The following is a 14,174-nucleotide window of genomic DNA, read 5'->3' as shown; positions in this document are numbered from 1 at the left end:
ACTGCTTAATACTAAGCTAAAATAAGGCTAAGGTCTTTAATCTTATAGAAATATCTCGTACCCCAATCTGACCCAGAAGAGCTTTTATGCTCATCTTTTAGATTTCGTTGAGAAGAATGCTCTTAATAATTAGCTAATAAATGAAGCTTCAGCTTTTGTTTAAGTTTCTTCATACCTGAGAACTTAAAATCTTTTTTGCAGGAACCTCTTTCTTCATCTGCTTTTCTTTAACAACCACAAAGACACAAATTAAGAACAATTTTTTGCTATTTCATACTCATATGGTTCGTATCTAAGGGTCTTCATTGTGGCTTTAGGAATTAATAGAAATAAGTCAGCAGTGGTATTTCAAATTCTTACTCAACTAATTTGAGAGACAAGAAGTCAGCGCCACAGCTGGTACAAATGACGACACACATGATTTCAGATGCAGCATGGACTGGCACTGTGTTCTTCAAATGTGCACCTTCCCAAAATAGGGAAAGATGACCTGCATATGCTCTGCCTTAAAAAGCTCTCTCTATCACTAAAATTGCTTAGGTAAAATTAGTGTATCATTATCAGTATTATAAACATCTTAGTAAGAGTCTGATGGCATGAAGAAGCTCAGAAATGCCCAACTGAAATAAAGGCATTTTTTGAGGATCATGTTCCCAAGCCTTGTCTTGCCACTGTGCATGCAGGTGCTATGACTAGGTCTTTTCCCTCCACACAAACTGCAGGAACAGAGAAACACAGGAACAGTCTCCCAATTAAAAAAGGTACAGTGGTGCAGAACTTCAGGAGAGCAAAATCAGACAAAATAGCAATTACAGCTTTTCCCTCCTCCCCTCTTTCCCTATTTGGTGTTCCTGGATAAATCACTGCTAATAATAGATGGGTTTCACATTCTCTGTATCTATCCATATCCATCACTACCTATTGAAGGAGTGATTACAATACTGAAATACCTAAAAAGCTCTTTTCCCTCTCATTTACCTTTTCAGGACTCGCAAGACTTTCTCCTGACAGTAGCGATATTTTTCCAGCCTTTTCTTTCTCAATTTGCTCAAGGCATCTTGGATCCTGACTAAGAGCATTTGCCATGATGTGGTATGTTGTACCCAGAAGAAGATTTTGGTTTCGGAAGGCCATTATGTTCTGGCAAAGATAGTCTGATTTGGTATCTTCTGTTGGAATTCAAAAACAAAGCTGGTAATTTGACAACAAAGCAGCTTTGTATAATAAACAATGTGAAGCAAAGAGAAGGTCATTACCAAGCAGGGAGATGGTTTTTAACACTGAGAGCATGCGTTCAGGACAACTCTGGTTCCGGCTGCAACTATGTGTAAAGCGGCAAAAGGCATAATTCCACCTCACCAGCCAGTCTTCCCTTGTTTTGGCTTCTTTGTGTAGGTCTTTCAGAAGCTTCTTGGCAACCGAGAGGCTGTTCTGTAATTCAGATTAAGACAGAATTTTCAGATAATATAGCTGAAGAGGAAATAAAACCTTTCTGCAATCAAATTAAGGATGAGAAGATTTAGGTAAGGCAAGCAAAGCTATAGTAAGGTGAAGAGAGGTCCACTGCTTGCTGAGTCTCATATTCAAAATCAAATCTGTGCTAATGGAGAAATTTGAGAAGAAAAAAAGAACAGAGGGACAAACCAAGGAAATTAAAATAATTCTATCTGTATGACTAAACAGGCATTAACAGTTCTGCAGTACCAACGCATGGGGAATGTAACTTGGTTTATAATACCATTAAGCAAATCACTTTGTGTTTTGATGAAAAGTTTCATAGAAGTAACATTAAAGGAAATCTTATTTTTCATTTACTCCTATAAAAGTGCATAGTCAACACAGCAATAACATCATATTTGGTTATTACAGTGCTTAAAATGAACTCTTGTCAATGATTGTGGATTTCTGCAGCATCTCAGATGAAGGAAACCTTGACTTCAATATTATTCATCTTGTCTAAAGCTTGAAACACAAAAGGCCCACCATCAAAGAAGGCTATGTTTCAGTCATTTTAACAGCATAATCCAAAATAAAATTTCTAAGTCACTCAGCTTGAGTTCTTTAGGTATGTGTTAAACTAACAGTGTTAATAAAAACCATAAAAAATACTCTCATAAAATTCTTCATCATTGCTAACTGAAGTAAATGGTATTGATTCAATCTGAATTTGATTTGTTTTCTTGTACAGAAAAGATTATTTGTAAATGACAAATGTAATGTTTGGTTGCAAGCATTGCTTCCATTAAGACTGAAGCATTTCAAATAATTTATTTATCTGGCCTTTAGAGTGCCATAAACCATCTGTGGATCAAAAGGGCCTTCAGGCACATTTCCAATAATGACAAATTATTGTCAAGTTTGTAATTAACATTTATCCATTTGTTTTCTTTTACTGTGGAACTGAATTTCTTGAGTTTTCAAAATGTCCTGGACAGCAGGTTCAAAGACAGACAAGGTCTGTCCTGGCAAAAAGGTGCCCAACACCACCTAAGAGGCTTTTCCAGCTGTAGTTTCTATGTATTTTCTCAAAAAATTGGAAGCTTCTAGACAGTACAATCACCTGTTTCCTGGCACTTTCTATCATCTTCATTTTCATGTTAAATTTGCAGCTCTTAATCATTGAGTAAATGTCTTCACCCTGTTGATCCACTTCCATTTGCTCACCAGCACCATATTCTTCATCCACCTCCATACTATCATTGGCCTGATCACAGAGAAGTTTCTCCTGTAGTTTGTCAAGAAAGAAACACCTGTGCAATGACAACAGGAGTACAAATCACTCTGGTCTGTATCAAGGGAATGAGCATTCAAAAAAATTGATCTGACAGTAAACAAAGCTAGGAAAAAAAGGGAAGCTACAGTGATCACCTTTAGCAAAGGCTAAACATAGTCCTCAGAGTCTGGAAAGTCATAACCAGGGCCAGGTTGATCCCAAGAGCATTCTAGGATCTTGAATTGACATGATTAAGTATTAGAAAATGTTCATAATAGAGTGGAATTTTTTCTTAGGTTGTTCTTTTAAAATCATAGCTACAACCTCTCAGTTCACCAAGCCATAACTTGACAGAAATGCAAACAAACAGGAGTCTCAATTATATAGTGTGCCAGGCTGTATTTTATGTCAACCTGCAATTCAAATGAGTATCACACCAACACATGTAAAACATTGACATTTGTATTGCAGAAAAGACCAGCGACTATACTCAACTTTTGAAAGGGAATTGCCATGAACCAATACTAAATCCTTTTCATTCTACAATTAGTCCTATTGAATTTAATAGCATTTTCATTATGTAGACTGTTATTCAATGCAGAGGATAGCACTGTAGTCTGGAGTGGGGTTTGGCACATCGTTTGGCATCAATTTAAGATGAGATAAAGATTTTCTAAAAGCATAGAAGTGTTTAAGACACTGACAACCCTTTAAGTCATAAATGTTTTGAGACTCTCTAAAGGAGAAAGGCATACTATGTATTCTGCCTAATATTTAACTGCTGTAAGTTCTTCTGTAGCCGTGCTTCCCTGATACTAAGAGATAATAAATTACAGAGCATGCTGGGTATTAGCAGAGCTGTTGAAGAAGTTGTCCCTCAGGAAAGGAGAAAGAATCTAGATTTGCACTTTAAGAATGGATTTGGATGAAGACAGATACCGTGGGGAGGACAGAAAACTTTCAAATTCAAAGAAGCATTCCAGCTTCTTAGAAGCTAATCTGGAGAACCTTTGCTCTTTCTAGCAACAGTCACACAGCAGACATCTCTAACTACAGCACTGGTCATTAGCTTTCCTATAAACATGTGAAGCACTGATAGTGACAGGGCTGGGCTTCTTTTGTACACTCCCTAGCTTTGGAACTGCCTACAAAATAGGTTAGTATTTTTATTCATAACACACTGCCCTTTTTAGGTGGTGTTTCACTGAGCTGACTGGAGCTCATGTATTCAATTACAAGTGGGTGTTTTCACAAGCTGCTGAAGTGGGCTAGCTTGCAGTGCATGTAGTCACTGATGCAAGAAAAAACCCTAAACTAACAGTTATGTTTCCCTATCAAAATATGATTTATTCGCTGGCCACTTCCCAACCTCCTTCTGCTTCTCACCACAAGTTAGTCACACAAAAAACAGATATACTGATAAAGCTACCACAATGGTTAAAAAAAGTCATACGTTAGATTAACAACAGCAGCATTAGAAAAAGCATCTTTCAGAACAAAACAGGCAGATGGAACTAAAGCTAACCCAAGAATGTAATTTTACCGATTTGTAATGATATCATCCCAGATGTTCATAGGATCCATTTTAGCATCTGGATATCTGCTTGTCCAAATTCTGAGAAGTCTCTTAAGGGAAGCCTGTGAAGCTAAGTTACCTAGAAATCAATCAAGAATACTTTAAATGCATCTAAATCCAAACAGTGTGAAGAAGGACTAAACCAAACATAGTCCAACATTCAAATCAGAAAACTGCGATAAAACAACCCACTTGCACTACATACGCTACTTGGTAATCATATTGGTTTTGTTTATTGCTGAAGCACAGGAGATCGAATACGGGCATCAGTGTCAACAGTCACTGGGAATCACCACTGGATAGGTACCTTTCCATACATGCTGGAATATAGTGGAAATGTTAACTGAATATGTAATTCAGTTTATGCTCATAAATTTGTATTTCATGCCTACTTCAGGAGCTATAAAATATATATACCACATCCATCTTTTATCTCTGCTAATCACTATTTGCTACCAAAAGTGACCCCAACAAAAAAATATCTTAGTTTAAAACTATTACACTTTTAAAAGAGATACTTAACTCTTACCACAGTAGCTTGGCTAATAAAACTTTGCAATAGGACACAAAAGTATCTTCAAGCCTGCAGAACTGCAGTAGTTTTTACTGTCAATAAGACAATAAGAAGTAATTCTAGAATTACGCTCCTTCAAACAGGAGTTCAGTAATCTAAGTGTGGCAATAGCTGTTCAAAGTTCAGGAAACCATGATTATTTAATACAGTGAAAGGGAAGCTGCTCAAGGGGGAAAAAAAGTAAACAAATCTTTACTTCTCCTGGTTATAAAATTGATGAAATCCCGTATTTCTGTCAAAGCTTGTACAGACTGCAGTTTGGTCATCCGACTTTGGTATAACAAAGAATCTATACTGGAATAGCTCTGAAAAGAAAGGGAGAGAATGGAAGATTTCATATACAGAATTTACACATGGTTCTATTCAGTGCTCTACATGCTATTTATGCAATGCTGCTTTATATTATGCTCTACAAGCCAACCTTTCACAAGTAATTTAGTAGTCTGTAATCTGAGAGCAACTCTGCTTTGGACAAGCATAGGGGTATATTCTAGCTCCAATTCCTATCCTAGGTTTTAGGATAGTCCTACAGTCTAATCAAAACATAGTAATGGATGGAACTTGTAATCTCTGAATGTAATGCTCTCTTTTCAAGTTTGTTCTGGGGCCAGGAGGCTTCTGAAAAGATGAATGAAATAAAACTGCTATTAATCTGCACAGACAATTACTCTGAAAAATTTCTAATAAATGAAATCATCAAAATAAAACAAATTAAAATGGGAGGACACACTCCACTGGCTGGCTCACCCTTCATCATTGCAAGCAGTGAACTGAAAGGAAGTTTATACAGAGTTCATATAGAAAAATCATATCAGAGATAGCAGAGACTGTTACCTGCATGAAGATCTGCATGCCATTGCTAATGTAATATTTGGCTCTGTCAAAATCATCTTGCAGGATGTAAAGGAGACTAAGCTCTTGGCTGTAATGCATTTCTATAATGGCTTTCTTCTGTTCTGTCTTCATTGCCTCATCAATAAAAGTTAGCAAAGTCTGGTCATTTTCTCCGCTGAGCAGTAACTTCAACTTACTGCGTATTATATAGGGCAGATATGTCTCCTACAAGGTAAAAATATAGTCTTTACTTATAGGAATGGAGTATTAGATGATCTATTTTGTTGTTGTTGTTGTTGTTATCAGGGACAGACCAGGTAAGTATTAAAGTTTTTGAATAGTTTTCTTAAATATGTTCCTTTTAGACAAATTCCAATTTGCTAACAAATCACAGCAGCCTTGTCCCATAGGCTCCAGAAGCTGTTAGCAAATTCTACCAGTTTCAAATCCAGTGGTTTGGTAACTCTTAAAACATGAAACAAATAAAAGCAACAAAAACAATAAAAACACTGCCAGAAGATGATGATAAAGCTGGTCCTATATGACCAACCACAGACTCAAGGTAAAAACTAAACATTGTAAAACCAACAGAAGTTATTGCTTCAATTATTTTTATGTATCAGACTCTGCTCATTTCCACAAGAAAGTAACCCAAATAACACAACTGATTTCCACTCATCTGTAACATCCCTACAGGGATGTTACTGTAGGACATCCCTGCAGAGATAAAAATAATGCAGTATCAACAAAGTGATTTCTAAAAACCTGAAAAAATGGATCATTCCACGTTTTGCTTAGGTCTGGGGGTTTTCCACTATCGATATTAATGGTAGCACAATGCTCCAGAAATTTCCAGTCTGTGAGGTGGTCATAGCATTCCAGAGATGCAAGTTCCCAGAAGTCCTTCTCTGCTTCTGTTGGCTCTCCATCTTGCCAGTCCTCTTTGGAGAGTGCCTAGGGAATGAATTTGAGGGGGAGGAAGGTTCTCAGCTGTAATCTGACACTAGTTTCAATTCTAAGTCCCATAAAAATATCTACCCATTTACCAGAATGTGACAGAAAAACATTAAATGCAGAAAATCCAAGCTTGTCAGTATTTACACAGAAATTCGTTTCATATAGCCATCTTTATTAAACCTGTGTTTTTAAAGAGCAAAGACTTTAAAAGAGGGTTAAAGAGATCCTTCTCCATTTTTTACCCACTGTATCTCAGATTTTCTTTGCCATGAAGCCTGGCAGTGTGGGGTGCCAGTGTGCCCATGGTGTTTTACTTGTCTGCCTAGGGGATTGCACATTTGAAGCTTTGTAACAAACAGTAAGTAGTATCATGCTTATTGCTCTGTTGTGACCGCTCATTTGTTCCCATGCCTTCGCAGACTGAACCACCAATCAAACAAAACACAAGGACATTCTAAACAACATGCTGCTTCTCAAAATGTTTAATTTTGACTTACTAGTTTTAAGTCACGAGAGATTTATGAAACAACAACATCTTGCTGTCTTTTTACCTCATCATAGTATTTAGCTGCTTCAGCATAATCACTCCTTGCTTCTGCCAACAACGCCTTCCGTGTAATTTCCTTAGTCCCAATCTTACCACTGAAAATGCCACGAAGAACATCATAATCTCCAAGAGATCGGTAAAGCCTAGTAAAATTGAAAAGGGAAATACTTTAATTGGTTGAACAGAAGTGTATCAATGCACACATAAGCCATTTAAAGAAATAATAATTCATTAAGCAGTAATATTACTGGCTTGTAATGTAAAATAAAATTTGTATTTCTTATATAAAAGACCATAAATATATATTTAAATAGAGAAACTTCATCTTGTAGGGAAATACCTGAACTGTGGAAACTCCTGCAGTTGAAAAGCTATGAACAAGATGGTTTTCAGCAGTCTAACAGCATCATCAGGGTGCATAGCTGTTAAGTCTAACTGCTCTAACTGAAAGATAGTGATTAGCTGACAAGAAATTAAAAGCATATCTAACTCCCAAAGAGGGAAAGACTAAAAAAGAAATCCCCTGAGCCATAAAGGCACAGGTCTTCACAAAGCAAACCTAAATGGGAGTAAATTGTCTCAAACAAGAATTTACTTAGCAAGTTCAATCCATCTGATCACATCTGGGGGAAGCTCTGTCCTCCCGCGCATCCGTTTGGATGGGGGTTCCTCCGCAGGGGACAGAGCCATCAGGGCGTGCTCCAGAAGAAGGATGCCCACCGGCTGCTGTACACTTGCAAGGCAGCTCGTGCTCACGTTAGCTGAATCCAGTTCTAATAGCTCTCTGTGCCGGTAACTCATTTCCTATAAAATAAAACAAAACAAACCAACAGGCGTCTACTTGGTCTGAAACTACACTGATTGTTAGTTACCTTTCACAGATCATCTACTTAGTATCCCTTTTCTCACAGTGCAAGCTTTGGAAATAAGCCGTTAAATCTCCAGAAGTCCCCAACTCTGGGAAAATTGGAAAAATTTCCTTCTGTGCTGTTGCTGTTCAGATAGAGAACACTAGAGAATAAGCCCTCTACTCCATCTGTCTCCAGGGCACAGAACAACTCTCTCAATAGAAACACACGAGTAGTGGGGGAGAGGTAGATGGACACATTCACAGCCTCAGTATTCCTTCTGTTTGTTGGCATTGTGGTGCCTACTACACACCAGCTGCATTTCACTTAACCTACTGAGTGTTGCATTTCTGCCATAAACCAAAAGGTAAGATTAACCACAATGTCTTCTCTGAGCTGGAGGCTTTCTTTCCACACACTTTCCCAGTTTTAGCATACTGCAGCTTCCTTTTAGACTCATGTAGTATTGTGCTCATCTAGTCCTGCCTGATTTAAAGGCATGGCAATATTTCTAGCAGATCTTTACCATATTTAACATTAGTCCAAATAGAGAATAACCTCATTTTCAGAGATAAACATTCTTGTTTACCTGAAAGTTCTTTTAAATAGTTCAATAATTATTCCAAATACAGGTAAATATATAAAGAAAGTAGCAGACAAGTTTATTAAAGCCATTTTTTTTCCCACTTAAGAAGCAAAAGGAAAGTTGCAATAATATCCTAACCAAACAGAAGGAAAAAAATCCACAACATAGAAAAGGGGTAATACAACTTTCACCACAAGAAACATCACTGAGTTTTAGGGCAAAAATTGAAGTTTGACTCTTGCAACACAGTATGTTCAAGAATACTAGGTGGGAAAAAAATATTTGGAAATTGCAACAGGAGACTGTGAGAACCACCAAGCTACACTTCTTTGATAACTGGCAACCACCACAAAACCTGCAGAATAGGCATCTGGCATAAGGAAACTCATGATACAATCTGTATGGTTGAGACTCTTACACCAATAAATTTGTACTCAATAAAAAAAGAGAAAAAGAACAGCTTCTTGTAGCCTCCTGAGCTACAGAGCAGGTGGTTCCCAATGACGGGTTAAGCACATGGTTCACCTGCTATGCAGGCAATTTCAACTAGCAGTTTCTCTTAAAGCTGCACATGTGCCCCAGACAGTCCTATGTACAGGCACACATTCCTTGACCACCAACTTTTAGGGGTTACGTCAGGGACACAATGCCAACTGCACAATCTAAAACCATAAGAACAGCTTTGCTAAGGTAAGTTCATAAGCCCTTTCTCAGGGATGCCTAGGGAAAAGTGTGAGAACTGTGCAAATGTAATGGTATGTCCACAGAATGAACACACTCCCAAACTCACAATTTACAGACATCGTCCCACATCAAAGGAGATATCTATTTAGTGCATTGTTGTGACTATTCATTCACTTACCTTCTGAAAGCAGAGGGATTGTTCCTTGCTCTGTATGCTCTTTATTTGCACCATGTGTTCAAAGATTAGGATGAATGGCATCCAAACTGGCCTGACAGCTATAGCATTTATAAGGCAATATATGTTTTTCAGAGGCCAGGTACCTCTATGGAGTCTATGTAAACTTTTGTCATGGAGTTAACTTTTTTCTCAGTATTTCAGCTGTTTTTTAATCTGTCCTGAAAGCCATTACCAGAGCCTCATATTCAATTTTAAGATTATACCTTAATACCTATACCTTATACCTATACAAAACCAGCTCTTTTTATCACAAGTTACTCTCCTGATAGGACTTGGACCTGCAGAAGACTAAAAACTCAAGGTACCAGAGATTTAAAGGCAGTTTCAGTGTTTCTGAAACAAGCCCATATTTATCATACTGTTGGTATATAGGAAACAGAAGCTGCATTTCCAATGGCCAAGCCATTTAGGACAGCCTTTGTGAGCCGAATGACAGCCTTGGCATTGTGTGCCAAACCTCACCCTCTCCCTTGATCAAGACGAACTCTAATCCCTCTTGGGGAAAAGACTTGCTCTCACTGTTATGCAGGATGCTCAAATACACTGAGGTTGAGGCTTGCCTTTGTGCTGCTGTTCTTTTGTTATTGAATGGGGATGGTAATGAGATGCTTTTATCGCTCTTGACTAATGACATGTCTGACTAATTGTAACTTACCTATTTTTTGAGTCTTTGTTTTACATTTATGCAGAAAAACAAAGAAGCCTAACACAACAGTGTTATTAATAGGCTCTAACAGACAGCATAATTCAACACAAATAACATTACCAAAACAGAGAACCAACAAATGCAATGTCAAGAGGGAATATTAACAGATAGCTATTGTGAGATGCTGGCTGAAAAAATACCAAGATAGCCCAGAAAAATCCCCACAGCATTTAACCTTTCATGCAGCTGCAGAGAAAAAAAAGTAAACAAGAAATTACATTTTCTCAGATGTGTAAATACAAGTACTAAGGAGCAAAGTCACTGTTTAAAAAACTAGTCCAAACTAGACACTCCTCCTGTATTACAAATGACATCTACTCTTACAGACTATTTAGATTTCCATAACAGAAAGAAGCCATTACCCGCCACCCAAACAAAGATTTTTTTGAGAGCTACAAATCAGATACAACATTAAGATCAACACAGTTGATGAGAAACATTAAACATAGTGACAATGAGTATGTAACAGGTGCTTGGACAAGCACCCTGAAAACTGGGGTAGAAGATGAAGTTCACAATCTGTTTCAGGTCAGTACGTTCCCATAGCAGGAAAGCTTGTGTTTCCTTTCCAGTGAAATGGCTGGGGTACACCTACTTGCACTTTGGTGGGAGTGAATCCTTCCCTCCCTACTGAAAACCCGCAGACAACTACTTCGGGGGCCTAAGTTTCAAAAATAAATAAGAGGCTAACAACAAACAGTCTGACAGCTACTGATATCCTCAAGACATCAAAGTATTCCCTCAGTAAGCACTTCCCAGAAACAGGGAGATAAGCACGACACCCACGTATCCCTTTCAATTGTTCTTGTGGCTTTCATTTAGAACCAAGTCTCTTCTTGTTACTGATGCAATTAAAACATTAAAAGGTGACTCAAACTCTACAAATCAGAAATTGTAGAAGCCTTGAAAAATCGGTTCAGAGGCATGAATTACCTTGTTCACCTTAACAAGAATCACTTGAAATATCCATTTGGTTAACGATTCTCTTTCCATCTCTGTCTAAATTCCAGTAACAGTATTTAGCCTTCACTACCACTGGGTTTATCACACATTCAGACAAAGACATTATACTCAGTTACTTTCATGCCATATAGCAGGATTTACCTGGATGCACGCAATGAATGGTGGAAAGTAAGACAGGCTCATACTCAGGAAATTATTGAAGTTGTTCAGCAGCTTCTGGACGATGGCTTTTTTCTCAGAAGGAGTTTTAGATTTTTCTACCTCATGAAAAATTCCACAAAACAAACTGCTGAAAAGCTGCTTGGCAAATGTTGGATCTTTCTGCAAATTACAACAAAAGCAACAAGGCCACTGAGTTTTGCTGTGAGAAATAAACTAATAAATAAAACTAAGAGATACGACGCACCCTGTACCTAATCCCTATGTGGACAGCCTTTGGGAGTGGAATAATTAGTCTGGCATGCATCTCACCTATGACGGGAATTACTGTACTACCCTTTCAAATCCCATCTTAATTCTTCCACATGAACAAGCTCCAAGACAATGTAGGTTTCAGGTCAGAGTGTTGGTGAAGAGGAGGGAATTTACAATTTTCACATATTCACAATTTCCACTATAGGAAACAGACACCCGATATCATCTTAGGGACACCACTGCCAGTGAAGAGGATTTCAGGAAAAAAAACAGAAAACATCAATGTGTGAGGGGACCAGGACCTAATACTGGGGCAGCTAACACAGAGGGATAAGCCTGTCTGTGCAGACAGACGGTTCCATCCAATTCCATCCATTTAAAGGCATTTTTTCAACGTCATTTTCCTCACAAGAACAGAAAACTTGACCAGTGACCTCCGAAAAGCAGACAGACCTGGGCAAGGCCCTGCAGAGGGGCAATGAGACTGTAGTATTCAATCTGGATGTCAGGAAGGTCTCCTACTCGGTAACTTCTGTACAGGGTAACTTGGGCATCATATTTCATCTTCAGTTCAGATTTCATCTCCTGAAATGCATTGCTCATGTTAATAAAAAATGATTGTATTACTTAGAAAGAGCTGTATCTAGACAAGACAAAATAGGCACAAGCATTTCTGAAGTGTTTTATAAATTTTGCCATGCTAATTAAACAAATACTTTTTCTATAAAGCCATAATATTTTTAAATCCAGAATTATCTTAGTCAATTAAGAACTCCAAAGTCTTGTTCACAGACTTACTTCAGCCATTAACATTTAGTATTAACACCTTGTAGTTCCTGCTTCTATATAGGTAGTACTTAAGTCACTTTTAAAGAGGATAGTTATGAGTGACAGCTAGTGAACTACTATGGTTTAAGAAGTTACCGCCTGCCAGATGAACCACAGCAGCCCACCATATGATGGTTCTCAGCCTGGCCCAGGTGCAAAGTAAAATGAGGTTCCTAAAGCTCTTGTGTTTTATTTCACACAGTGGGATGGGGAGGAGAGGGAAGAAGGACCTGGTAGAACTGACTCCCTGAACTCGAACCAAGCCGTAATAAAACTGTTGTAAATTGCAGCTGTTAAATGGCTGCCCTGCCTTTTGCTGAGGCTTACAGGAATACACTTAAATTGAACAAGAGCTACTACCAGATACAGACAAAATCTATCTCTTCCTCTGCTTTTCTTCCTTTTCAAAGCATTTATGTGCTATAAGGAAACCAGCAGTCAAGTTTTGATGCTGGGATTTTAACTACTGCCATTAGCAGTTAAGCCAGCAGACAATAGGTGGATATATATAGATTGGTAGAAGAGGGAAACAGAAGACAGCTTGAAGATTTTTTCCTCTTCTGTAAACCCTTTGTGATTTTGCTGTTTGAGCCCATTTTTCTTCTACATAACTTCAAAGGAATGATTTACAAAAAGCTTGCAAGAGAAAAATGCTGGGAGAAATTAGGACTTTACTAAAGCTATTTCCAAATACTTTCTTGCTCAGGACCAACTTTTTCCTGTTTTGTCCCACCAGGTACAATATTAACGCAAGCCACCGAGTTCCGCATGTATTTATGTGCAACGAATCTCTTGAAAAGTTTAAGGGGTCCTGAAAGAATTCAGTCTCCTATAGTCTTTTATTGTAGAGTATTACAGGGGGTTTTCTTAGTTGTATTTTGGACTGTCATACAGAATGCCTTTACAGGTTCTTTCTTGTAGGGTGGGAGGAAACGGCAGCTTTAGCCTGCAAGTAAATATAAATTGGCTAAAATAGGTGTTTATGTGGTTCTTCCAGACATAAATTCTGTTTACACAGTCGTCTGCAGCTGCAAAGAATTATAAGTGTCTCAAACTGGCAGCTCTCAATCCTGGGCTCCTCTGCTCTTCGTCTAACTGCTATCATTTTTGGACGATAACGTATGTTATTTTTAGTAACATTAACCTATGAAAAAACTGTTACAGAGCTTAAAAACTCATAAACTTATTGTTTGTACATAACACAACCAGCAAACTGACGTAGGCCTAAGTTTCTGGTCTTGATAAACACTCAGCAAAAGATTGTTACTGACATTCCTTCAGATTAAAACTATGCAACGGTTTTGGTTAGTCCATCAGCTGTATCACATTTTTGAGTTTACCTTCAGATACTAGATAATGTTCTCCAACTATTTCAGCAGCACACTGTAGTTTCAAGGCTCCTAGTTTCCAGTATGACAACTGCAAAAAGCTTCCCACAGGTGTTAGGGACTCCATCACATAAAAATCACTTCATACACATTAAGTGGTAGACTGGAAGTTTTATCATCCAGCTCTTTCTTCACTCATGCTAAGTAACATCATTTAGCTTTAAACCCATAAATAGCATGATTTCCGAATAAAACCTTCTAAAGCTCCTAAAGCAGCAACCAGTATCTTATACCTGCCCTTTCTTCACAATGTTATTTCTGCAGATGAAGTACAAGACTGCAAATGGCAATGGGATTTAAGGTTTTTAACTTATTTGG

At 38.0% G+C, this 14,174-nt stretch overlaps 1 protein-coding gene across 7 annotated transcripts in view; it reads right to left on the bottom strand.

The window, feature by feature from the left end:
• Window positions 1-14,174, bottom strand: part of PRKDC (protein kinase, DNA-activated, catalytic subunit) — an 81,812-nt gene that overhangs the window by 16,580 nt on the left and 51,058 nt on the right. For all 7 annotated transcript variants that reach the window (XR_003989090.1, XR_004389905.1, XM_030469787.1 and 4 more), the window contains 11 exons: window positions 12,094-12,225; window positions 11,368-11,547; window positions 7,797-8,005; window positions 7,206-7,344; window positions 6,463-6,651; window positions 5,698-5,922; window positions 5,060-5,168; window positions 4,257-4,368; window positions 2,561-2,750; window positions 1,257-1,431; window positions 979-1,169 (listed from right to left, as the gene is read on the bottom strand). Coding sequence is in view for 5 of the 7 variants with exons in the window: in XM_030469787.1 (XP_030325647.1) it covers window positions 979-1,169; window positions 1,257-1,431; window positions 2,561-2,750; window positions 4,257-4,368; window positions 5,060-5,168; window positions 5,698-5,922; window positions 6,463-6,651; window positions 7,206-7,344; window positions 7,797-8,005; window positions 11,368-11,547; window positions 12,094-12,225 (1,851 nt within the window). In the remaining 2 variants the exon portion in view is untranslated. The remainder of the gene's footprint in view (window positions 1-978; window positions 1,170-1,256; window positions 1,432-2,560; window positions 2,751-4,256; window positions 4,369-5,059; window positions 5,169-5,697; window positions 5,923-6,462; window positions 6,652-7,205; window positions 7,345-7,796; window positions 8,006-11,367; window positions 11,548-12,093; window positions 12,226-14,174) is intronic.

This window comes from Strigops habroptila, chromosome 1 (assembly GCF_004027225.2).
Source record: "Strigops habroptila isolate Jane chromosome 1, bStrHab1.2.pri, whole genome shotgun sequence".
In the NCBI taxonomy this organism is placed as follows: domain Eukaryota; kingdom Metazoa; phylum Chordata; class Aves; order Psittaciformes; family Psittacidae; genus Strigops; species Strigops habroptila.
Note: the sequence above shows the minus strand (reverse complement) of the source record. Positions and strands in the feature narration are given on the sequence as shown.